We start from the raw sequence: 25,815 nt of genomic DNA, 5'->3' as shown, positions 1-25,815 counted from the left end.
CTATTTACCTCCCACACAAAACTAACTGGCGCCAGGAGTATAAAAATACTGGCCTATATTCAAGTCTATAAGAAACGAGGCGTAACTTTAACTCACATAAAATGACAATTTATTAAACAAACAAAGCAAATCCTTCAAAATACTTTTCAACAAATGAAGAATCTTTGAAATAGTACGGCGATATACACGTTCCTTTTTTTTTTTTTTTTTTTTCTTTTACTTTTATAATGGAACATTTTTTGGACAATTAAGGCAATTCAATTTAGAAACACTTTTTTGGTGTTTGGTCCATAATATCCGGCTACAGTTTAGAAATAAATTACTATATGCATTTTACACGTCATAATATGTCCATGAAAACTGACATATCCTTAACATATCACATAAAGTCACAAAAGCAAGGAGAGACTTACGTGTTATTTGCAGTAACACTGTTCTTTATAAACCAAGATCAAGTCTTTCTGTCTTTTGTTTGAGTTCTGTCTCATATTAGTCCATGGTATGGGCAGGTGAGTGGGAGGAAAAAAAATCACTGGATTTTACTGAAAGAGTTAAAACACCGTGGAAACAAAGCCTATTTTGGTCAGAACTTGCTGCAGTCATATACGAAAGCTCCCGAAGTGCGATAGATGGATTGGCTCGGTGGGAATGACATCTGACAGCTGTTATTCCCATTCACCGGTGAATTATTCAAGCCAATTCTCTGGGATTCAAACATCTCTCGGACAGAGTGGAAGTTCTGCTGCTGTGCCGGGTAGGCTGCGCCCAGATGGCCCAGGTCTCCGGCCTGGTTGAGGTACCATGAGGTAAGCCTCCCTTGGTGGGGATGATGGCCCTCCTGCCCCGAGTTTAGATTACCGTGGGTCAGAGAGGATGAGGTGGTAGTGATCGAGTAATCTGGCAATGTTTCATCCACGGTGGTACTCGGTGCTAGGTGGCTAGATCTGTCCCCGGCGTACAAACTCATGGCTTGCATATTACAATGATAGGTTGCATTGGAGGTAGTGGAGATAGAGTTTTGGTTACAGGGGGAACTATAGACTGACGTCTGATTTGGAGAATAGTTTAAGGACAAAGACGGTGTTATACCTGTCCTGGTGGAGGCGGTAAGGCTGGGGGCGAGCTCGGTGGCTCCTTGTGGCGACCCCCGGAGAGAGGTCATGATATTGTCCACGCTGAAGCCCTGCGTCGAGGCCTGGCCGTGGTGGTGGTGGTGCTCGGAGCTGTCCATGCCGATGGACCTATTGGACGGGATGCTGTGGGGGCTGCCGCTGGACATGCTGCTGCTGCTGTCCGGGCTTTCAATTTTGGGCACGGTACTCAAGGAGGGCGAGTCGGCCTGCGGCGGCGTCACCGTCCCGTTCTCGGTCTTAATATCCTGGATCCTCACAGGTTGGGAGCCCTGCACCGGCTGCTCCTGCTCCCGGCCCTGCTGCCTCGACGGCGTCTCCTTCGTCACTCGATCTTCTTTCTCTTTCAGCACGTCCTTCTTTTTGAACCGCCGTCTCCTTCTCAAGAAGCTACCGTTTTCAAACATGTTGTACGAGTCCGGGTCCAGGGTCCAGTAGCTGCCTTTGCCAGGTTTTTTATCATCACGGGGCACCTTGACAAAACACTCGTTCAGAGACAGATTGTGTCTGATGCTGTTCTGCCAGCCCTGCTTGTTGTCTCGGTAGAATGGGAACCTTTCCATGATAAACTGGTAAATCCCATTCAGGGTCACCTTCTTGTCAGGCGAGTTTTGGATAGCCATAGTAATGAGCGCAATGTAGCTGTACGGGGGTTTGACCATATCCTTGGGCTGGGGTTGAGGAGTGTACGGTCCATACGCCCGGGCCATGCTCGCAGGATATTGGTCGTGGGCCGCATGAGAGTACATGTTCATAGGTGCTGGCATCCCGGTGTATCCCCCACCGGCAGCGGCCCGGTAGTAGCTTGGGTCGCTGCTGATGTAAGGCACGACGCCCAATGAATTGGGACTGGAAACGGAGTAGCGAGCCTGCATGTCTTCACTTTGATCCGGCGAAAATAAAGCTCCAAAATACGCAGCCGGAGAGCTCCTCTTCTCCCTGCTCTGAAAGCTGAGGCGCTCAAATCACAGCTCCTGACCGCTCACTTAAAAAAAGGACAAAAGTCTAACAACAGCGCGATGTGCAGGATCTCAACGGTGTTTAAGCAGTTCCCATCTCTGTGTCTCTATGAAACACACATTGAAAAAGTTCTGAACTTCGGGCATCCGTCACCACACAGGACTTTTGCGCAGTTAAATTCTTTCCTCCTTTTTGCTGCCAGTGGAGCTCCTCCCCAAAAAGCACACAAGGCGTCCAATTGGAAGTCAGCAGAACTGAGAGAGCAGAAATGGAGCAAACTCCTGGCCACACACAAGGCTTTAGAAAAACGAGAGGAGGTGTTGGTAACTCCCAGCCCACTGCAGCCAAGACTTCAGACGTGAGAGAGCAGCTCACATGTACACAATCAGATCACGGCCTGCATATTCCCGCACAGGTTAGGTCACACAGTTGCCCTAAGGAACAAAAACAGACAATTTATATGTCAAAACTACAATTTAAATTAAATTAATATGCATTAATATGAGTACAAAGACATTGTGTGAGACATTGATATCAGTGGATATTTCAGTTTAAATATGCACCTCTGCTCGCGCAAGACAGTGCTTTCATAAGGCATACTCTCTAGATGTCACCTTTAATAAGAAATTCAATTAGCTATGTATAAAATCATAGTATCTTAGGTTCTGACGCAGGATAAACATTTTGGATTTGTTTTCAGAAAATAATAATAATAACCTAATAAGAAACCAAATGGCATGGTTTCCGTCCAGTTCAACGTCTTTAACAGGAGAATGTATTAACGCTGAGTGTTAGTTAAAAGACTCAACACCAGCAGCAGATCACTGCAACATCAAAGCAGGACAGAGTCTCTCACATCATTGGCAGTGGGCGGTAAGTGCGATCTCATTACAACGGGAATTAAGACAATTTGGGCTGAGAATGGCCAAAGGTGTGAGAGTTTACTCTATTCAAGAAAAGGATTAAAAGACAAGGAACCAAATGGGATGACCATGACACCTAGCATGTGTCGTTTTTCATCAAAATGTTTGATAATCTCTGGTGTTATTGAGCTAGAGGCCTACCGAGAATTTATTGTGTCTAACTGAACAAACGTAAGTAGCCTATTTAGTATGCAATATATTTAACACTATTTGTGAACTTATAAATGCGCAACTATTTCTAGCAATATTTTGTTTTGGTAACCTCAAATTAATGTAACAATTCTATAATTCAGGCTATATATTCATATTTTTTATTTTTTTAAAAAACTATGGAGAGTTTCTAATGTGTTTATTAGCCCATATAATTTGCAACAATTGATGCATTTACAGGTTAACGTTTGGTAGGAAATCAGTCGTGGATATAGAAAGTTAAACAGACTTTAGCACAGCTATAAAGAAAACGGAGCTTGATAGGCCTACACCCTGGAGGCCTATGTGTTGCCCTGCTGTCAAAAGAGAGTGTGCATGAAATTGTTAATGGTCATTGTGAGGCAAAGTTACAGCCCCAATATCGGTCTAATCCCTTGCAGGTCGTCTTAATTAAATGACCGCGCAGTGGCCTGCTGCTCCGCCGGTTTCTCCTTACATGGACCCGGGCATGAACTTTTTCCACCGCCCCGGGCTGTTTACACAATTCACAACGTGCTTTTTACTTAATACTATGGTCTGCCCACCTAGTCCCCATACAGTTACAATAAAAGCTGTACGTCTATGAGTGAAGCACAGTGAAAACCACGATTCAGTATTTAAAATAATAAAACAATAGTGGAAAAAAGGAACAATGTGATAATAATGGCTATGGCAATTTCCTACATGTTACCAACATAATTTGGCCTACTATATATATGTCATACACTACATTATCATCAATAGAGTAATATTTTTATGATAGGCGCCCGATGTAATAGTGAGCTATTTTGCCTACAATGCATTTTTTGTTTGTTTTTTTTTCATCATTTGCCCCACTTTTTTTCAACAAACTTCATCTTTCCTCCCGCAACAAAGTTCTTCTTGCACTAAAAACAACAAAAGGCTACCGACACAACAGCAAATTATCAGATCACAATGATTATTATTTGACAATAATGCTATTTTGCCATGTTTTATTAATGTTCTAATTTTATAATATGATGTGCTATCTATCTATATCTATATGCTATCTATTTATCCTTAATTAGAAACAACTAGCGGCAAAGACCGATGTAGGCTGTAGAAAAAAATGTTCTGGTTTTGTTGCGGTCTTGCTTCCTGACGGCAGAAGATTTAACTACCAGTTGCCGATATTGTAACAAAATGTAAACATTTAATAGCTTGTTCTAAAAGGTAATAATTATTTACCCAAATAAAGTGATTAAAAACTCACAATAATGCTGTATACATGTGATTGAAAGATAGATGGATAGATAGAGAGAGAGAGAGAGAGAGAGAGAGAGAGAAGGGCGGGGCTTCACTGATTAAAAGGTTGGAGGTGAAATGAGTCCAATCGACCGGTCGTAGTTGGAAAATGTTCAAGGTTCGTCATAAATATGAACTTGGCTCCCTCTGGCGACCAGCGAGGGGAAACTGCATGTGAAACTTCAGGGTTTGGTGAAAACGTTTGTTTAACCTGTCCTACCACTTTTCATATTGCATCGCAAAACACTCATAGAATCAAATTATCTTATGTAAAGCTAAAAAAAAAAAGAAAAGAAAACGTAAACATTTTTTTTTAAATTATCCTTCTTTTACAGGCTGATCAGGAAAGTCAGTTCACTAAAGCCTTAGGTTTGGTTAGGTTTGGCAAAGTCCCTGCATCTAATTTGGCCCCAGCAGTTTCAAATCGGCTTATACTGACTTCAAGAGACAGATGGAGAAATAACTGATGACTGACAAGATATTATGATTTGGTCACTCTTACAGATGCACTCTTAAAAGGATGTGTCATTTTTACACAGATGTGTGTTTTTTTGTTACTTTTCAACACAAGATATGTTATAACAACATATGTTGATATGTTTTGTTAAGATGTATTGTCATTAACACATGTTGTGTAGTGTATTTTTGTCCCAAAGATGTGTAAATTATTAGAAGTAGTCCACTCACCACAACAAACAGCTTCGAATGAATATTGGTCCTCAGTGCCTCCATGATGTGACTTTTTTGTTTGTTTGTTTGTTTGTTTGTTTGTGGCTTCACTTCTGTGGATTTTCCTTTATCTGTGCTGCCATTATAATGATAAAAACTACAACATCAAATTAGGATTATCTTAGCCAAATGCCATACCTTGATGAGTGTTATTGTTATTATTATGTCTATGACCTAAGGCTCAGATTTAATTCCTAAAGCGTTTCTCGCAGGCAGTACGAGCCTTTGAGGAAAGGGGGTCCAGTTTATTGGAAAGGCACTACTGCCACCTCGCGGTCTATCCGATTCATGGCCTCGATGGGAAGGAAGGATCATTAATCATGAGGAAGACGAGAAAGCACCGGCTATGGCCAGTCCCACTAGGAAAAACCTTAACCTTGAAATAGTGAAATGCACCGATGTCAGCTTCAAGTACTGTCGATGAAATCACTGCAGAGAGGACAGAAGCAAGCTCATAGTAAAGAGGGCCAAAACAGAAGTGGACCACCAATGACACGATTACTTCAATAATTCTTCTTCTTCTTCTTCTTCTTCGTCTTCTTCTTCTCCTCCTCCTCCTCACATGCCAGGGCGTAATTTGAACTACCCCGTCCATGACACTAGTGATGATTTGTCCTGGGAGGACTATCTACACTAGGAATCTCATGATGAATCCCGCATGACTATCAGTTGTACACATTCCTTTTTGGTGGTTCATTTTCCATTAAGAAACGGGCAAACATCTTGCTGGTGCTTCAACTCAGGGCAATATGCTTAATATGCAGTGTTTTATAGACCAACATACAACATTGAGAGATCAGTTTCCCCTACATTTCCCCAAACACGTAATCCACTGACCTTCCCCACTTCTGAAAATTAACGTTGAAAAACCAAGGTTTACTCTCGTGGGACATTATGATCTCGCGAGAGGATAACGGCAAAAAAAAAAAAAAAGACTCGCAAGTTTAGCTTTGTGCCCATTTCATAATTTGGAGGAAAGCCACAATAGGCCTATAGAAAAGTATTTCACACATTCGCTTAACGCCAACAGCCAGAAGGTTTTTGTCCTGTTAGTGTTTGACTCTCACGCACTTCACCATATCAACATCTGCTGACACTTTCAGCTGAATATGGTGTTTAGATTCGAAAAATTGCTGTAGATAATGAATGAAGCTTTCATCCACATTTCAATTTTTGTTGTGGTTTTTTTGTGCATTTTCTCTGCTGATGCATAATGGTTATAATCAAAACTCTGACGGGAATTATGGAGTAGCCTATAATGCGTTTTCATGCTGCATTTACACTGCATTTATTTATAATGCATTTTCATGCTGCTTTATTCTATAGCCTACTATAGATTCAACTTCCATTCAACTTTTACTTACCGTCACTATGGTTTCATTATGTGTAAACGGTGTGTATGCACAGTAAAGATGCGATTTCCCACACACAAAATTTGGAAATTTTGGTGGCAGCAGTGTGAATTCTCGATACTATTTGTAATGCATATTTTGAAATGGATATTGGTGTGGGATATTGGAAGAGTACAGGTGATGCAAAAATAAATAAATAATAAATAAATAAATAAAACCTGGTAGCCTATTGCGCCTGCCTTCTTTACTCCTCTCAGACCTACAGTCATAATTGGCCTAGTCATTATAACCAGCTAGGATGTTAATATATAGGGCTGGAAACGCGCCATGTTTGATCTGCACCTTATGATGTTTGATGTCTGTCTTCAATTTCAACATAAACATCAACCACTAAGGAATAAATTAATTGAAAATTTGCGTGATTTGCCCGTTTGTTAGACGCCCTAACAGTCCAATAAGCTGCATGCATTAGGTTACATTTAATTGAATACATAATATTTAAATTTTGACGCTGTCCTTCTCTCATTCCCTCTCATTCCTCGAATCCTCCTAAAAACTGATGGTACTTTAATGTGCTGTGGCACAGGCCTACTTGCGGCTACACTGAAATGCACGCAATTTGACGGAGTTATATTCGCGCGTAATGACTCGCAGTGATTGATTTTGCAGTTTAAATTGTATTTCCTCATCTTTATCAATCACTGCGAGTCATTACGCGCGAGTTACAGTCAGCTTTTCCACATTTATCAGCTTCATTGCTGTGGATGCATCGGTTCATTGATTTGAAGAGTTGCATTCCGAAATGATATATTCACCATGGGGAATAAATAGGCCTACATATTGGCACACATTCCAACAAACGAAGTGCTGACATTAAAGTAAAACACGCAATTAAATACTATCAGTTAGGAATGAGTTAGGAGTCAGTTAGTTAGTTAGTTATAGTTAGTTAGTTAGTTAGTTATATTTTTGTGAATGGAAATTTGTGTCAAGTATAAATCAAATCAAGTATTAAATTGGAGATCCCCCCCCCCCCCCCCCCCCCCCCATGGATATGTAGCGCTTTGGATGAGACTCATCATTTATGCCTTTTCAGTCTGAATCAACTGATTGAGTTTTAGGGTCGAGAGATTTATAGCCCATGTTCCAAAATATCAGATTAACCTATTGCGCATTGGAAAATAATTAAATCTTCACTTGAATGTAAATGCCGCCGTTGTGATCACAATGTCTTGTTTTGTATTGGATGGTATGTTTGTTCATTTCTTATGGAAATTATGAACTTAAACGTGCACGGTCGTGGATGAAGTCTGGGCTCGTTTTAGACTAAAACCAGTCACTTATAGCTCAGCTTTCACAGACATGACTTAAAAATCGTCTTGACAGCATTATATTGGCGTTAAACTTTAAAAGGTTATTTATCGGTGACAGTGTAGAGTGGGATTTTAACCAGCACCATCAGCAGATCTATGCAGATTATTATTGGATCTTTAAAACATCCTGAATGTCGGCTTTTATAGGCTGATGAGGGTCAGTCCAGGATTTTCCTCGTTTTTCTGGTTACATAAGATATTTTATGTGCAAAGTGGGTTTTTTTTTCTTTTTCTGGCCAGTCCATTTCGTTCTAAAGTGTCCACACCTTAACATTCATCACAAACAACAGATTGTCTGTCGAAGACTGTATAGTCCAAGTAACGAAACCAAATTCAAACCATATTCATGAAAGCTTTGTTAACTGTTCCAGGTGAGGGTCTACCCACAGGTTCCCAATTTAGTCCAGTATAGAGTTTAGGGAATCCCAGTGTCCTGAGTCCATATCAAAGTGAGGAACAGTTTGATTTAATTCCCATGCCCAGAGTTCAGCAGTCAGAAAATGTATAGTAGTCTGGTTTCTCTACTAAATCAAATCTAACAAGAAAAATTGAAGGTCCCAGGATAACATCCTATTGAACAAGGATCCATGACCTAATGCATTTGTATATAAATATGTTCACTTGTGTGAACTATTTCTGAACCAGTGTTGCTTACTTTAAAGTATATGTCCACCCGGCATTACAGTAAATGTATTCAACAATGTAGCTGTGGTCAACGATGCTGTTTAACAATGAACTGAAAAGTTGTCTAGTTTGAAAAGTATTTTAATCACATAATCTACTACAGTGGTGCAACCCGTGCACAGCACTCATTAACCACTAGGTGGCGGCACGGTCCCATGATAATCAGCAGGTTTCCTCACAAATGAAAGGTTTCAGAGCTCCAAATTCAGAATTGTGTATTGGATTGTTATTCTATTGTTTTTTGACAGTTGTCATTTTCTGATATTCTTTGTGACCAATAATTTCATTTCTTTCTCTTCTTTGTTAGTAGGCTATTTTCTATTTAGCAATCACAGTAGCCTACCACATAGCGTTCTCATTCAGAATTTACATTGGTAATTATCAAATGCAATATTTCCATCAAAATAATTCTACGTAGCATATTGGAATCATAAACAATGCATTACATTTTGAACAGGTGTTTTTAAGTGTGCGAATAGTGTATAAATAAATTATAAACAAAGCTAGAATAGTCAAAATTTGCTCAAGCAAATTTGAGTTTGCTTTTGTTTTAAAGGCCAATGGTGAAAGTGATTATATACTGTAGCCTATATATGAACTTTTCAGTGTTTTAAAAACTGTCATGTCTCCTGTGCCTATTGAAGCGAGCAGCTTTAATAATTCAGACCCACGCACAGACATAGCAGGTTTGGACCTACACTACAATGTCAGTGTCTTTGATAGACGCCATTAATTGATTGATTAATTAAATGAGCTCTGTAACTTAGAAAGTTTGAATACTGTCAAGCTGTCTTAAACCCTATATTTGACTAGCTTGGTAAATATGTTTTTACATGAAGGCTGTGGAATGAGTTATAACTGAAGTGAATGGTCGAACCGCACATAACTACTGTATAAAAAGGGCTAAAAACGTGAAGTGAAAAATAAAGTGCTTTGCATAATGAGACAGGTTTTGTACTCCTTTGGCTGAATTAGCCTATTGAATATTTAGCCCAAACAGATTGTGTAATAGTTGTAGTAGCCTAGTAATAGTATAATAAGAATAAGAATAAGAATAAGAATAAGAAAAACATACATTTTACTCAAACCACTGGATCCGTCACCTGTTTATATTATGCTACACTTATTTGTGTTTTACTAATGATGCTTTTGTACAAAGAAAGAAAGAAAGAAAGAAAGAAAGAAAGAACGAAAGAAAGAAAGAAAGAAATAATTGATATTGGTTGATATTGGCTACTACCCAAATATATTTAAATTCCTATATGCAGCTGTTTTATTTATATATTTTATACCTGATACTAACAGATTGTCTAGATATTTTAGGTACAGCACACTTCTAACTGTAGCCTATCTAATATTTGATTTCACTTTCAAGAGTAATTATAATGTAGATCTCTGCATAATGATAATGTTGAATTGTTAATTGTATAAAGTTATGTATATTGATTCTTCATATTATTATCTAACATTTTCCGATTTTAAATTACATTTATAGTTGTATTTAATTGTTATATACTGTACTTATTTTACTGTGGATAATAACATAAAGTCACAAAGCAAGTAGACCTATACTGTTTATGTTTATCCAGGAAAGGAATCATGTTGTCAGGCAGTAATTATAATACTTTACAAGAACAAGAACCATCCGTTCATAAATCTTTTCTATATGAATATACAAACTCCTATTCATGATTGACTGACAGGCAGAAATTTAAAAATAAATCTCTTTATTGTCTTGCTGCAGGAAATCAGCAACAACTTCAGCAAACTCAGGAGAACAGAATTAAGTGCGTGAATAATGATAATCCTAAATGTGTTTTTTCAGTTAAAATGTGGATATTGCTGATTATCCATGTGGGTGTAGTCAGGTGTAATCAGAATGTAGTGCCTCAATAAGCTTGTAACAGCATTTAAAAAATACATAATACATCAAGTCCTCACATCATGATAAAGCCATTGCTTAACAGTCAAAGAAGTCCAAGATAATCACTGAGGGTGTTTTTATATCCTCTCCGCTCTGAAGCTGACATCTTCAGAGGATCAGCTTGACTTTCTCTTCACCAGAAAGTCTGTTGGATCATTTGTCAGTCCCACCTTGAAGCCTCTCGCTTTGTCACATCACGCATGGCTTTACGTCCTGATACACGCTTTGGTGATGGTGATGAAGCTGGTGGTAGTAAGATCCACCGGTGCTGGGATGGAGGGAAGAGATTCCGTTTAGGTTCAAAACAAAATCCTTCCTGTCGCACACTGGCGCCGAATGGCTGGAATATCGAGACAGTCCCACTGTAAGCAAATTGGAGAAAATGAGGTCAAACATCTAGCTGATCAATGCGCTTTCAGGCTGATTTCTTTAGCAGAGCTGAATTTCTGTTTAATGATGTGAGTTGTTGGGAAATCATCTTTCACTTTTAGTCTATGGTAAAAACACTAACTTTGAAAAATTATTATTTCTATCCAGATGTGAGTGAAGTAGCAGTCAACATTAGTTTCTTATCATTAGTACAGGTAGGCCTGCATATACAGGTACAGGTAAATTTCATTATCCCCAGGGAAAATGTTTTTGGACATATAGGCATTAAAAAGACGATGGACATCCATATGGAAAAAAACAACTCACAATATAGACTACACAGCAGTTTAACACCACAATATCAGAAAAAGCCCACACAGGTTAGATTTCTGGGCCCTTTGCTCCAAACTCCCGTTGTTCTATTCTATTCTATTCTATTCATCTGTTGTGGCCCAGGTTAAAAAGTCTAACTGAAGTAGTGCTAAAGTCGTTTTAGCAGCATCTTTTTGTCAGTGTATTGGATTCAGTTTTTATTTCCTCACTCCCTCGCTCACTCTTATAAAGATATGGAATCGTCTCGTTTATTATGTTACTTGTTTATAACATGCAGCCTATTTTGCATGTATACTGTAGCACGGAGGCCTATTTCTGTGGAGGATCTACGGCTGACTGTAAAAAACGCTTGGGTGGTTTTATGGCCAAATAATTAAATGTATAATAAAGTTGCAGACATTTTTGGATGCTGAAACACTATATATGGGACACAGGAAATAGTGCACATTCCAGAAACATTTTTATCTCAGGTGCATGATAACACGTCAATAGTGACCAAAGGGGAAAAAATAGCTGCACAACGAATCCTCCTTTCCAATGTTTTCCCAGCTTTACTTTACAACGTTTACAACCCAATACACAATACAACCCAACGGTATTACCTGACCAAGGCCCATATTGGGTTGAAACTTCTGCAAAAATAAACCTTGCTGGGGGCGAGATTCTGAGCGCACGGATTTCCATTTCCGTCGTTCGGTGTAGACATTTTATAAACTGGTAAATGTTGTAGTTGAAAATAAACATTTTTGATTTGCAGATTTCAGTGTACTCTAATTTGCTCAATATGCATTTTCGTTTCTCTTTACCTTGCTCAGCCCATGCATTCTTTTTTTCTGATTCAACATTTGATTTTGCTATAAATTAAAGATATTCCCATTGCAAAGCAGGTACTGATTTTGAAAATCGAATTTGTATAAATGTTCATACTTAAAGCGCTTAAATGTTGTATGACTTGCACACTGCCTGAGTGTCGATACAGACTTGGTTTCTGTATTGATTTGGCCAATAATTCATCAGTACAATTTAATGGTAACCTATAGGCCTAAGTTGATTCCTGCGTGCCTCTTATCATGACTTGGCCTACATAAATTGTGCAAATGCATAGTATTCAGCAAATAAAATAAAACACGGTGATATAGGCCTACCTGAAATGTCAGAAGAATCTCGTGCGTTATGGTGAAGATAGCTTGGTTCCAGAGAGTAAGATGACATTCCCGAGTGCAAAGCAGAGGAAGTGGGACTGTTTGACGCCAGAGACTGCTGTTTGATGTATGAAGACACACCAGGTGAAGTCCAGTGTGAAGCGGCGTTCGCGTAAGGCGACTGACAGTCCAAAGTCCCGACCATCGCTGGGGAGGATTGCAAGGGGCTGCTACTGCTGTCCGCGCAATAGTCTGCATTAGACGCCACCTGACACGCAGCCATATAAGATGACCCGGAGCTTGGTGACATATGTGGCACATGATGCCCCCCTCCGAGTCCCTCGAAGCTACCTGGCACAGTGTTACCCATCAAGTCAATGTTGTAGCTGTTATGGCATGCTAATGAGGCAGACGGTGATTGGAAATCAAAGTTTTGTGGCAGCATAGACGCGCCAAACCCGATACCGTTCATCATCCTGTACATGGGTTTCAGAGCTTGGCATTTCCTACGGAACCCCCGGGGTCTGCGGCGAAAGGAGCCCTCCTCGAACATAAACTCGCTACCCGGGTCGATAGTCCAGTAGTGCCCCTTGCCGGGTCTGCCGAGACCCTTGGGCAGCTTTATGAAGCACTCGTTCAGAGACAGGTTGTGTCGGACGGAGTTTTTCCAGCCCTGGTATGATCCCCTAAAGAAAGGGAAGCGGGCCTGCAGGAACTGATAGATTTCACTCAGAGTAAGTCTCTTGGTCGGTGAGCTCTGAATTGCCATCACAATGAGGGCAATATATGAATAGGGAGGTTTTTCAGGTCGCCTCAAGCCAGAGTTCCCCTTTTTCCCTTTGGCTGATGCGCTGTGTGCGCTCTCCATCACTGGCTGTGCGCTCAGCAGAGCTGCATTCAAAGCACCGGCCGTTGGACTGGAGCGCAGAGGATTAGGTGGGTCCAGATGTTGCTGGGAGCTCTCAGTCGTCATGGTTGCCCCCTTTTTTTGGATCCTTCTCAACTTTGGGGCACAGAAAGACCGGAGCTAACGAGGTACCCTGCTTGCCTCTCGAGCGCGTTTTTAAGAAAGGTTCCCTAATGCGATAATTGGAGAGGTCAGTATCCCGTTGCGATGCACTGCGCGTTTATAGCTGTAATAATCAAGAACACCAGCGGCTGCTCCTCCTTCCTCTCACTCTGTCCATTGCTGGCAATAATCCCATAAGAGGGGGGAAATAAAGCTCCTCGACTTTGCTTGCGCATATCCACTCGGCCAAACACAACTCGACCACCTATCAATTCTTAAATCTCTCTCTGCCCCTAGATATCCCCCAAATCCCTCCAAGAAATCGCCAGGAACTGGAGATCTACTCCCTCCCCATCTGGCCAGGGTCCAGGCTAGAAGCCGGACACAACGCGCTGGAGTAGCATAAATCTCCTCCCACCACTCACTTTCCAAAACACCTCGATCCCCATTTATCAGACCAATATTTGGCACTCAGCAAGCCACTTTTACAAGCCAGGTAACAAATAAAGGGACACCGAGTTTGTACAGATTATTTTTAATAAGTTGCTTTGCACAGGTTTATACCCACAAACTGCGATGGAGTAGGCTGGTGGTTTTATGCCTTTCTGTAAAGGTGTAGGCTACAGGAGAAATGGGAGTCCTATGCAGTGTTCATTTGTTTGGGGTCTGTTCAGGGTTAGGACTCTGACATGAGAGGAAGCATGCTTTTTCCATCAGACCTCGCCAGCATACCACACACAGCGCATAAGTGTCAGTTTACCGCTTGAGCCTGGATCACATCCCTGGAGAAATGAATTGATTACAGAAATGATCCAATTATAATGTCTTAAAGAAAGATCCAAGTAATAAAATTTCCAAATGTCGTCTGTGTTACGTTTATTACTCTAAATGGCAATGCAGTCAGGCCTTATGTGTGTGCCTTATTTGCTGATCACCTATTTGTCTGCTGCCCAAGACACATTAATGGACTTATATGGAACGTGGGTCTTTGCCCATGCAGAGTAGTTTAATTTAGAAAACTTCACCACAACAAGGATGTGAAGAAAAAAAAATAATTTTCACATATCAACAAAGGTAAAAAACACAATCTAGCCAGAATATCCGGCAACATCAAACCTATAACCCCGCTGCGTCCAGGATGCACAGCTGCTTTAAAGGAAATTTAGTTTCAAGCCGCAGAAGAATAGGGCTACTTGGAAGACTTCTCTGCCTATTGTGGATTCAAATTCAGTTCGCTCAGGATGCACGATTTGTATTCCCATTTTCCTGCGCATGTGTGGTGAAAGAGGCGACAGCTATTTGCAGCGCCAGACAGAAAACATAAATATTGGATGCCCTTATCCGCTAACAGCGAGACTACACGGACATTGAAAAGTAAATAGTTAAGTAAACTTCTCCACAAATGCTGCAGCCAATTTAGGCCAGCATAAACCACCATTAGGATAAGGATAATTAGGATAACACTAATACTAATACTGACAGTATTTCCATGGCCACTATTACTAAAATAGACTACTACTACTATATACTATAATACTACTACTACTACTACTATTACTACTACTACTACTAATAATAATAATAATGATAATACTTTTTGTTGATGCTGATATTGATGTTGTTATGTATCATGCTGTCATTAAGAAACAGAGCCATAGGAGCTTTATGTGATGGATGCAGGCCTACAGGCATTGGGCGCTGTGGAATTAATTGTATATACAGTAAAGTGCATTGACAAAGAGGGCTATACTTAAGGGAGTTTCTTAGGCTACTGGTAGGCCGTAAGGTGCACGTGCAACCAATCCCAACAGCGATGTAGAACTATGTCCAGCTATTTTGCGAGAATCAGATTTCAAATTTTCTTTCGTGCATTTGAATGCATGATGGAGCCACATGAACAGACGCCCTATTCAGACGCACATTCTTTCTGCGATGGAACCTAACGGGTGTAAATAAATGGTGTCTCATCTGGATAGACCTAATTGTCCGGATTTGTCATAGGCTGCACGAGAGCCATGGTTATGACAACCTTGTAATTTCAAGTTGAGTAATGTTACAAGAGATATAAACAATGGCAAAAACAGCTCACCATAAAGTTCATCTTTATTTCTTTGTGAAAAGCTTGAGAGAAAAGAAAGAAATAAACAAAAACAGTCAAAGTGCATATTTTAACACTATAAACAAAACAAGGTCATGGTCAGTTCAGTAACATTTATGACAAACGACTCTGTGTATCATAAAACTATTAAGCATAAAACATGTCACCGTAGGCCATAAAAGGAAATGACCAGGGATTCAAGCATTAACAAAGTGTAGTTCCTTGCCACCGCAACATGTCAAATCCAATTTAATCATAACATAAACGAAAAAAGTCGCCCTCTGCAGTCTGGCCTGTTTCCACCTGTATGTCCATCATCACATCATATTGATGATTTTTAGTGGGTGGTACACATCTGCCATTAAGGTAGATAGCATCGGGACTGCAGGAGTTAAAGATGAGTCCAAATGTAATTCTGGTGCTGCAAGACTGTATTTTCGATGCCCCCCCTTTGAAAGCAGCCCACCGCTATAGGCGTGTAACACATGCGCAGCACAGGAGTCCATATGGCACGCTGACTTGACGTATGGAAAGGAGGCAGGTGGATTTGAATGAGGCATCAGTAAATCTGTGTAGCACGGCCACTTGAAGGCAGGGAGAACTGGAGAATCGTCTTCGCTTCTGTCCCTCTTGAATGGTTTGCTGAGGATACTGTCTATAGCAAATGAACTGGTAAACTTGGCACAGGATTCCGTTTTAGTGACGGGCGCGGACGGCGGGGCGCTCTGCGAGTCCTCTGCATGCTCGGACACCTCTTGCTCCTCGATTAACTTTTTGGTATTAATGCGCTTTCTTCTGCGCCGGAATACTCCATCAGCAAACGTGTATTCACTTTGAGGATTAAGCATCCAGTAATTGTCCTTTCCCCACGGTCTGGACGGGTCCCGGAGCACCTTCAGAAAGCAGTCGTTAAGAGATAAGTTGTGTCGAACCGAGTTCCTCCAGCCGGTGTAGCTGCCCCTGAAGAACGGGAACTTCTTCATCAGGTAGTCGTTTATTTCCGCCAAAGTCAGACGTCCAGTGGTGGAGTCCCGGATAGCCATGGCGATGAGTGCGATGTATGAGAACGGGGGCTTGGGTCTCCGTGTGTACGGTTTCCCCTTGCTGTCGGCGCATGGAGTGACAGGTGGAGGGCTGTGCGCCACGCAGTCCCCATCCGACCCCAACTCCTCCTCACCAGAGAGAGGAGAGCGCACGCTTCCCTCTGCATCACTGGACATCTCCAGAGGTTTCATGTCATAGTGGCCTCCACACAACACCTCTAATTTCATCTTTTCGATTACTTCTCCTGTTTGACAGAATTCTTCGGCCTTGCTGATCCCAAAAGGTGTCAGAGAGATATCCGTGGAAAGTCCGTAATTTCTAAATGTGAGAGCGCTGAGTGCATGAAATTGGAATCAGTCCGGAATCCGATGAAGTCAGTCTCTGCTGTCATACCTGCCTGAGCATTCAAGCCCGTCTCACCTACAGCCCGTCTGTAGAGCAGTTTATAGCTGGCTCACCTCAGGACCAACCCAAGAGGGCGGGGCTAGATGATTTCAAAGGATATCGGAAGATCACAAAAATCGTCATATTCCGTGAATGATGCACTATCATAACAGCATTCATCAGGACACTGTATAGGATATATTTATCAATCAGTACTGTAAGTGCTGATGTGCATTGAACAGCCCGCTCAATACAGCATTATTACTGCTTCACCTGTGAAATTTGATCTGGCAGACACCTTGGGACTATTTCACCTGAGACAACCAGGTGGCGTACGTTTCCTGTGTATTTCTTAGGTCACAGTACTTACCAGTCATATCCCTATTTGATATTATTTTTCAATTCCAATGCCCATCATCATAATCATTGTCAGAACTATGCTGTCATATATTGTTGTACAGGTCACCAGTAAACTGCACTTCATCACCCTGGTCAAGCAAGTGTTGGAACTGTTTTTTGTCAGTCTGCAATATAAAATTAAACTAATTGTAATTGGGTTATCATGCTCCCTGTCAAATGTTTCTTGTAACAGGTGCAGTATTCTCAAATGGTTTGTAAAGGAGGCAAAATATGTGACTTATATCCATTGGCATGTGTGGTAATCCTAAACTCTTGCTTACATCTTTAGCTGAACATTTCCACTTGACAGTGTCAGAGCTAGATAGAGTTACACAAATGGCCTTCAAGTGAAAGACACTCAAGTGCAGTCTCAGGATCTCACACATCAAAGCGCTGTGTTTTGGTGCAGCAGAGAATATGTGAACAAGTCCATGCCAACTTGACAACCCACGTAGAGACCAGTGTTGTTGTTTTTCTCTCTCTTAGCACCAATTGTAGCTGTGGTCTTCTTGTTGCTTAGTGCCAGGTTAGTGGATTCACCTGACAAATTACTCATTGCTGTTTATTTTCTTTCTGAATAAATAGCCCTGAAGCTTTGGATGACTTGGGGGAGTTACAGTGATATGATACCAAGGTTACAGTACAACTGTGAAAATAGGGGCAAAGGGTCATGGAACAGGTTTCCAGAAGATGTGTAAAGATAGACTCAAACTCAATTCTGGCTGTCAAGTTTTCGAGCAGTGTCGTGCATAATTTAGCAGAAAACACAGAAGATTTTGCTTTGTTTGTTTTGCTGTATCAAAATGTTCATCTGTGTTACTATAATGTTGTTTACTGGATTTTGTTAACTAACCTAATCTGAGAGATGCCCATGAAAGGTTATAAAAGCTCTGGCTCTGAAGTTCTTCCTTGTATTGTTCGCTATAGCTCCCGGCCATAACCAAGCCCACTCCCACAATGTTTTAGATTCAGAGAATGCCATGGATGTGTTTAGATTGCCAATGGTTATTGAAGTGTATTCCTCATCTAGGCTCTGTCTCTCTCTGCAAATCTTCCAAACAGTCACAGACTGATGGAGCACAGTAGCAGAAGAGTGTGACTTATGAACTTGAGTTATGATGTTATTGGTCCTATAGCTAATGCCAGCGTTTCATTCTCATTTAGTGCCACTCCTCAGCCCAGAATTTCTGCTATGTTTACTCCAGATGTATGTGAACTATTCTCCTCCCACACACTCTGTCGGGTTCACCTGGCAGTCATGTTGAACTGAATAACCCATTGCTGTTTTATTTGCAGTCAGATTTCCTACAAATGATGAGATTGTGTCACTAGTTTCATTAGTTGTCACCATCTCTTCCATTTAACTTGTGGTGCATCAGTGCTGGTCACCAAATAGCACCAATGTACAACTAGTATCTGCATATGCCACCTAGAAACAGATGTTGACAAACACAGGCTGCTGAAATCTAGTCATTGTTCCAAGTACCAAGAGCTTCATCTTTTGTTCATGCAAATGGAACTTCACTGAGTTTCAAGATGTCTTTGCATGTCAGCTACAGGTGTTTGTGCATGTGTCTATGTTTTCATGGAAGATTTAAAGTGATAATCTGTTTGTGCTGTGTGTGACACCCAATCCATAGTGAAGTCACTATTTTGAAAGGTGGCATGTCAAGGATGGATTCCTGTAAGCCAACCACACAATGACAAGAGCTCAGATACCATGTGCTGTGCTTTCTGTGCCTTGCATGTAGCAACTTGTGAGTCCATGTGCCTATGTGTCTTCTTGTATACATCTTGATCTACTTAATGATAGCTTATCTGATACGGTTTTACTGGTGGAACCAGAGATAAACCCCTGAAGGTGCACAGGGGATATTAGGAACATTGGTGTAAGTTTAAGTTTGTTTGTTTTTTGTTTGAAGTCAAAATAACTGTCACACTGTCTGCTATTAGTTGTGGGTCTTTATTGGCTGCTATATTTAACCCAGTTAAAACATGACAACAGTGAATTAGCCTGTTTACTTTAGCTCACTGACCCTTTTGATCCTCAACAATGTTCATGTTACAGAAGCTTTAGGCCAAAGAACAGTTAAAGTAGCTGTGAAAGGCCAAATGCTTGGCAGGCATATTAACCACAGACCATCACACCATGTATGACTTCAAATAATACTGCTACTGACTTGAGAAATTTGTCGCTGTAGTTACACTTTCCCAGATCAATGCCGCACTGCCATAAATTACTCGAACAAAGCGGCTGACTGACAGTTACTGTTCTTGCTGCCTCATTTTTTTCTCTGACGCTCACCTCTGTCACCATCAGTGTTATGAGATTTATGAGCAAATTAGATAACATTCAAGGCCATGTCACAGACTCTAGATCAGATAAGGCCCTCAAGTTAATGTTTTCATTAACTCAGGTTCTAACACACACACACACACACACACACACACACACTGTGAAAACTGTGAGCTATGCACATGAAAAACTTTCACCTTAAGTGTTTTAACTGTGAAATGTGAGTTATTTGTTCTTTGAGAAAAGCTAGTACACTCTCTGTCCATAAAAGCACCTTATGCTTCTTGTCACATTGACACTGATCCAGAAACTTCAGATGCAAATGCCTGTGTATGTATACAGTCACTGAAGCTCTGACTTTGCCTTTAGGTTCTCACCTGTTGTCAGGTAGGAATGAGGAACATTGTGAGCATATAGTCAAATGTTATTTCAGTGAGTGACATCCTGGCTGTTGCTATACTGCACTTATAAACATTTAAGAAAAACAAACAAATGTCAATTTGATATGCCACTTTGCATGCATATACTACACATATAGCTTCATGCAAACAGCATACTACACTTTGCTTATGTACAAATGCAGCTGCTTGAGCACTCATTTACAGTGCAGTGCATATAGGACAAAATATATTGTAGCCTCGCAGTCTCTGCCAAATATGCAGTTTCTTTAGGACCACAAATTAGTATGCTCTAAGCTCCTAATAAAGTATATACTTCGCTTCATGGCAGAACTGTAAGGTGATTGAGCCCAGCAGTAAATCATGAAAGAGAAGCAGTTATAAGCACATGCTCTGTAATACCTTCCCTATGTCTGTGTTTGTTTCTAAAGGAAAATAGTTTTCCAGTCATTTGTTTGGGGGGGCCTGCGGCAGAGGCATAAATCATCATTTTCTTAGTCGATTACAGGTGTAGCGAGTGAGGCTGAGGCTAAGCACAGTACAGGCAGGATGAGATGGCCAGTGTATGATGTGAGTGAACAATGAGTATTAACTTGTTACATTCATGTTGAGTTGTGTTATATTATGTGTTCTGGTGTTGAATGATTTTTCAAGCACTGGGGCAGACTAGGCCTCACCTACCAGATTCTACCACTGGTACTGCTGCTTGTTCATTTGAGGAGTTCATAGTTTCTTTTGTCATGTTGTATTTCATGTTACAGATATAGAAATAAGAGACAGGTTCAATGCTTCCCGAACCCTTCAGACATGTTTGGTTTTTTGTCTATCCCTCTTTTGTCTATCCCTCAAACAAAGCTACAGTGGACTGTTCAAGTGAAAAGTCTGTCAACACGGAGCAACACAGAGCTAAAATGAGCATTAGATTTATACTTTTGTTTCAGTGGTAATGTCTGACCTGCTGGATCTTTGCACAGTAGTTGATTCATCTATTTTCTTGATATTATAACAAGAAATAGAGAACAGTTGTGTGGCTTGCAAGAGGAAACATATAATGCACTACACATCTGTGACACACTTTTTTCTATTCCCTAAATTCGTTTTGTAATATAGTCAGGGTTAGATTTGAGACGTTATTGAAATGTCTAAAAAAAAAAAACCTTCACACTGAATCCTGACATGGCTAAGTATTTAAGTAATGTAAAATGTTGCGCAAGATGTCTAAAAATAACCATCTGAAGATGTCAACCTGACATGCACGGAGTTTGCATAACTCCTGCTCAAGGGTTGTGTCTCTGCCTTTATGCAAACAAAGAGCATTTGCGTGCGAGGCAGCCCATAATTTGAGATGTTCAGATGTTTTGCTGGAGATTTTGCTGTTGTGTAAAGAGTGTAAAGATCATTGAACCGCTTCACTGAGTCAGAGATGGATTCAAAGGTTCAAATATAGAAACGGAATTCCATGTTGATTCCAGACATTCCTTCATGTTATTCATGGCAGCAGTGTGTTTATTCTCATAGTACAATACATTCCACCTCAAAGTATTTCATCAGCCAGTAATTATAGTATTTTGACAGCTCTATTTTCAAACCACTTTTCCACTGTCTCAGTATCCAACTGTAGCTTATGGTTTTGCACAAACATGTGTGTGCTCTTAGTCATCATGGTACAGCTTACAATAGAGACTGTTTCTTCATGACAATTTGGTCACAACCCTCTTAATGCACATCTACTGTTTCTTCATTTGCAACTGCTTAGTAATATATGAAAACAGATTGTGTTCATGAAGATGAATTAGGATTGAAAATTAGGATTTGAAAACTTCATTCAGCTTTATTGATGTGAGTTTTTGTAAGTTTGGTAAGTTTACGTGAACTTTTGCTTATGCTTAAATACAGGAGAGAGGTGAGCCAAGAATTTGAAGATGACAGTAAACACAGCTCAAGTTCTCTCATGTCTACTGATATGAAAAGTAGCAATGAAAGAGGGAGTGAAAGCAGGCCCTTGCGTGTTAACTGGCTTAAGAAGTTTCTATTTTGGTCTCTTCACTTCACAGGTAAAGCACATGAGCTGCCAGACAAATGGGAACAAAAATGCACTGAAACAGCAATTAAAAAAACAAGCAGGAGAGGTTATCTACAGGTGAGGAACAGAAGTGTAGACTATTGTGATACACAGACTGAGACACAGTCTCATCTGCTATATAATGCATATCTCTTTATTTTTTCATTCATTTTCATACAGCATATTTTTTCCTATTCTTATATATTTTCATATTATACATATTTCACCTATTTTTCATTCATTTTACTTGGTCACAGTATGTTCTACTGTTGTTATTTTGCATACCCTGCAAATATGCTGTAAATTCAGATATTTTCATATTTTTTCCATTCATACATTCGTACTTATGTGCTACTGTAATGCTGGTTGTGGTTAATACCCCCCAGTTGCTCTATTCTTATTTAGATTCTATTTTCTGTGCTGTATCCTATGTATTTGCTGCTGCAACAATCTAGTTTCCCCACAGGAATCCTGAAAGTTTTATCTAATTATGTAAATATCTTGGACCTTTCACCATTAGTATAATTCCTTTAACACACTCTCAAAAAGTGTATTTTTTGGTGGACTATATCAGTGAGAAGCAGGGACAAACTTAATAATAAGATAATCAGAGTAAAAGTCAAGCCACATGCAGAACATCTAGCCAAAGCTAAAGATTTTGTGCAGATGTCACAGAAGTGTGAGAAAATATGAACCACTGTGGACTGTGCTGATGAATAGGTCTAAAACCTGACTAATGTGAAGGCAGTACCCGATTTGTTTTCATATTTGCATCTGCGGCCAGTTCAGTTAATTCAGCACAGTGTTCCAGGGATCCAGGTCTTCCTGTGTCAGACTTTTGCCAGGAGCCAAAGCCAGGAGGAGGGTGGGGAGACCGGGCAGCTGATAGGGGCTGGAGACCAATGTGGTGTATATAACGGTTAGGATGTGTATTTCATGCAAGCCCTCCGTGTGAGTACACCACTTAACTCCTCTCTCATGTTTAGACAAAAAAGGGGGAATGGGGTAAACACTGCCAAGAAAGCAGCATTGAAGGTGGGGCTGAGATAGGGAGACGGTTTAGCTTGCAAATGGGGAAACAATTTCCACCCTGAATGGGCGAAACGTCATAACAGCATGAGTGATAACAGACAGTGGAAGCATTAAGGAAAGGGGGCAATTCTTTCTCTATTTATCTCTCTGGGGCTGTGGGTGGTGAGGCCTGTGATGAGGCTAGCATGTAAGCAGCCGCCTGAGATGGACGCGATCTCATAAGCTGTTACTGACAAGCAGCAGTTACATCATCATGTTGTTAACATCATCACATGGTAGAGAGAAAGGCCAGATAAACATTTACATCTGAATATGTATGGCATGCAAATGAATAACATAATACTACATGGACTCAATGGCTCTTTTAAATCAAACGTGTTCAGTTCTATCATTTATATTACTCTAACTAGGGAACTAAATTTATTCCCCATCAACAGGAGATCTCAACCAATTTCTAAAACATTAGTAAAACAGTAGTTATGGAGATATTTTGAACAGATACTTGGTTAGAGACCCACATGCATCTAAGAACCACAGCAGGATCATTTGTTTGATATGACCAAGCAAACGTCAAAGAAGAGAGGATAGAAGAGTGCTTTTATTGGGTTTTGTTGGGTGGAGACATTTGTTGAAGGTGCTCTTTGGTTTGGGGACACTTCAACCAAGTTCTTCATGCAGTTTAATGTGCTACTCCCTGATGAAGGCCAAAGCATGGCCAAAATGTGTTGGAGTTCATATTTATTTTATATTTTTGATTGAAGAGAGCCTCTGAACTTCTACTTCTTTTGAACTTTAGAGATACGCTGACCTGAGATTAGACCTCTTAAAGCTCAAAGGTACATTACAAACACAGCACATAAACCTTGCATTAAATAATGCAAGCCTAATTAATTTGGGGTTCAAAGGTATTCCCTCACCTTGGTCAACATTACATTCTTTACATGCACATCATTTATGTGCATATAAATATTTATTTTACATGCTGCATTTTGCAGTTTCTACCTAGTGCAACTCAAAAGCAGGAGCATATTGCAATTCACAGGTTAATTCATCACCTGTGGAAAATGTTTCATCTCTCCTGATCTCATCTAGTTTATAGTGACTCAAGGAGAAACATAAACTGAAATATGTCCAATGATATGATTGCAGTTCAAGTTTAATCATTACAGTTATCTTGTTTTATAGTGTCATCATTTACGTTATCTGTCATCTTTGTTCTAAGGTTATATTGTTTTCTTATATTATTGTCTTCCTGAGTAATTTCTAAAATTGTAAGCAATAAAATGACATAGAGTTTTAGTTCATGTAATCAAATGATTCAATTTTTTCTTTATAATAATCACTTTGTATTATGAATTGTGAATTCAAAGGCACTGAATGTATATTGTTTCATTGACGGAAGGAACTTGGAAGATCATCTGGTTTACAAGGTTAAATTGTAAAAAAAAATAATCCATCACTTATGTGTGATAGAGGTTGCATGAATCATTTTGATTCTGATCACTGTTAATTTAGTAATTGTGCAATATGTATAAACATTTATCTTCTGTTCTTATCGGAATATCAACAGTGTACTTCAACTCTATCTTTAAGCTTACTTTTAAGGAGGGACCTCTGATGAAATCTCTCCAAAGAACTCCAAGATTATTATGTCACCAGATATAAACACCTGCATATTTTTTATTTAATTACTAACTACACTGTGTCCCATGAACTGACATTTACAGAAAGTAATAAATAAAACTAGCACCACTGAGTTCAAAAACAAGTACATTCAGCTAGCAGATAATTGGATTTGACATTTAATTCTTTAGTCCCTGATTAGCCATAATGTTTCTATTTAAAGGACTCTTATACTGTCAGTTATTATATACTACTGAACACCAGGTTCATCGTTACCTGTAGGTAACCTTACTCCCTCTTTACTTTGATTGGCAGTCTTGATACATTTTTGTTGCCATCTGCAGCATGTGTGCCCAAGGCTTCAGGCGATGAGACCACGTAACCAAAATAGAAACAATTCAATCTGTAAACAGGCAAAGGCGTGTTCCCTCTCTTTGACTTGTGCATATAACCTACATTGCCATAGTACTGGGTGAAGTAAATTTTGAATCACATGAACTCCAAAGGTTCAAAACAGCACCAAAGGTATGCATGTCTAATTTTCTCTGTGCCAGTGTCACCTGCAATATGAGCACATTATATAATTATAGCTGTGTTTTAGGACATGAAGCTACATTTCTCTGACATTAGTTTCCACACCCTGAGCTGTCAGGGGCACAATGAAGACATCAGGGGAACTTCTTGTCTCGTTGGTGGGTTCTGCCTTGTTTGCATGTTACTGGTCAGATGTCGTTGATGCTGCCTTGTCAGCAGATACAGGAATTAGCATGAAGCTGAACCATTGTTAGTCTTCCATTACATCTGAACAATTATTATTTCCCTCTCCAATCGTGACAATTTATACAAAGCCAATTATATTCAAATTGACTCCCCAGGACAGCAAATGCAAAACAGGTGGCACCAACCTTAGGACATTCTTTGTTCAGATTGGACACTGAAGGACATGCAAAGGCTTTTTTTTTTCAGGATCTCCTTAAAATCACACAACACCCCTTTCTCCGGGGTTTTCTCATGGTGTCCCAATATATAAAATTTGGCTCCTAGCTAGCAGTGTTGAAAATAGAAAAAGCACTGAATCCATTTTCATGGTCATTAC

General features: G+C 40.1%; 3 protein-coding genes across 4 annotated transcripts; all 3 read right to left on the bottom strand.

Moving 5' to 3' along the window:
* Window positions 1–256: 256 nt before the first annotated feature.
* foxc1a (forkhead box C1a) lies at window positions 257–2,235 on the bottom strand. Its single transcript, XM_071527548.1, has one exon. The coding sequence runs from the start codon at window positions 2,003–2,005 to the stop codon at window positions 584–586; it is 1,422 nt and encodes a 473-aa protein (XP_071383649.1). The 5' UTR covers window positions 2,006–2,235; the 3' UTR covers window positions 257–583.
* A 7,906-nt stretch (window positions 2,236–10,141) lies between these two features.
* Window positions 10,142–13,546, bottom strand: LOC139650790 (forkhead box protein F2-like). 2 transcript variants are annotated; one of them, XM_071527546.1, is made up of 2 exons: window positions 12,378–13,546; window positions 10,142–10,892 (listed from the first exon to the last, which is right to left on the bottom strand). In XM_071527546.1, exons 1-2 carry the CDS (start codon window positions 13,345–13,347, stop codon window positions 10,720–10,722), a joined length of 1,143 nt encoding a protein of 380 aa, XP_071383647.1. In that variant the 5' UTR covers window positions 13,348–13,546; the 3' UTR covers window positions 10,142–10,719. The 2 variants fall into 2 exon arrangements, with proteins under 2 accessions (XP_071383647.1, XP_071383648.1); XM_071527547.1 differs by having other exon boundaries at window positions 10,142–10,798.
* Window positions 13,547–15,468: 1,922 nt separating this feature from the next.
* Window positions 15,469–16,958, bottom strand: foxq1a (forkhead box Q1a). Its single transcript, XM_071527542.1, has one exon. The coding sequence runs from the start codon at window positions 16,750–16,752 to the stop codon at window positions 15,799–15,801; it is 954 nt and encodes a 317-aa protein (XP_071383643.1). The 5' UTR covers window positions 16,753–16,958; the 3' UTR covers window positions 15,469–15,798.
* Between the last annotated feature and the right edge of the window lie 8,857 nt (window positions 16,959–25,815).

This window comes from Centroberyx affinis, unplaced genomic scaffold (genome assembly GCF_046629955.1).
Source record: "Centroberyx affinis isolate AG114_WGS23_722 - 3 ecotype Tasmania unplaced genomic scaffold, CSIRO-AGI_Caff_v1 ptg001544l_1, whole genome shotgun sequence".
Taxonomy (NCBI): Eukaryota; Metazoa; Chordata; class Actinopteri; order Beryciformes; family Berycidae; genus Centroberyx; species Centroberyx affinis.
Note: the sequence above shows the minus strand (reverse complement) of the source record. Positions and strands in the feature narration are given on the sequence as shown.

What these genes read in the sequence shown, in the direction of transcription:
- foxc1a (XM_071527548.1), bottom strand. Translation starts at nt 2,005, where the DNA reads ATGCAGGCTCGCTACTCCGTTTCCAGTCCCAATTCATTGGGCGTCGTG.
- LOC139650790 (XM_071527546.1), bottom strand. Translation starts at nt 13,347, where the DNA reads ATGACGACTGAGAGCTCCCAGCAACATCTGGACCCACCTAATCCTCTG. An exon ending in AGATTCTTCTGACATTTCAG is followed by an intron (nt 10,893 to 12,377) that starts GTAGGCCTATAT and finishes ATTTGCTTACAG; the next exon opens with TGGGACTGTCTCGATATTCC.
- foxq1a (XM_071527542.1), bottom strand. Translation starts at nt 16,752, where the DNA reads ATGAAATTAGAGGTGTTGTGTGGAGGCCACTATGACATGAAACCTCTG.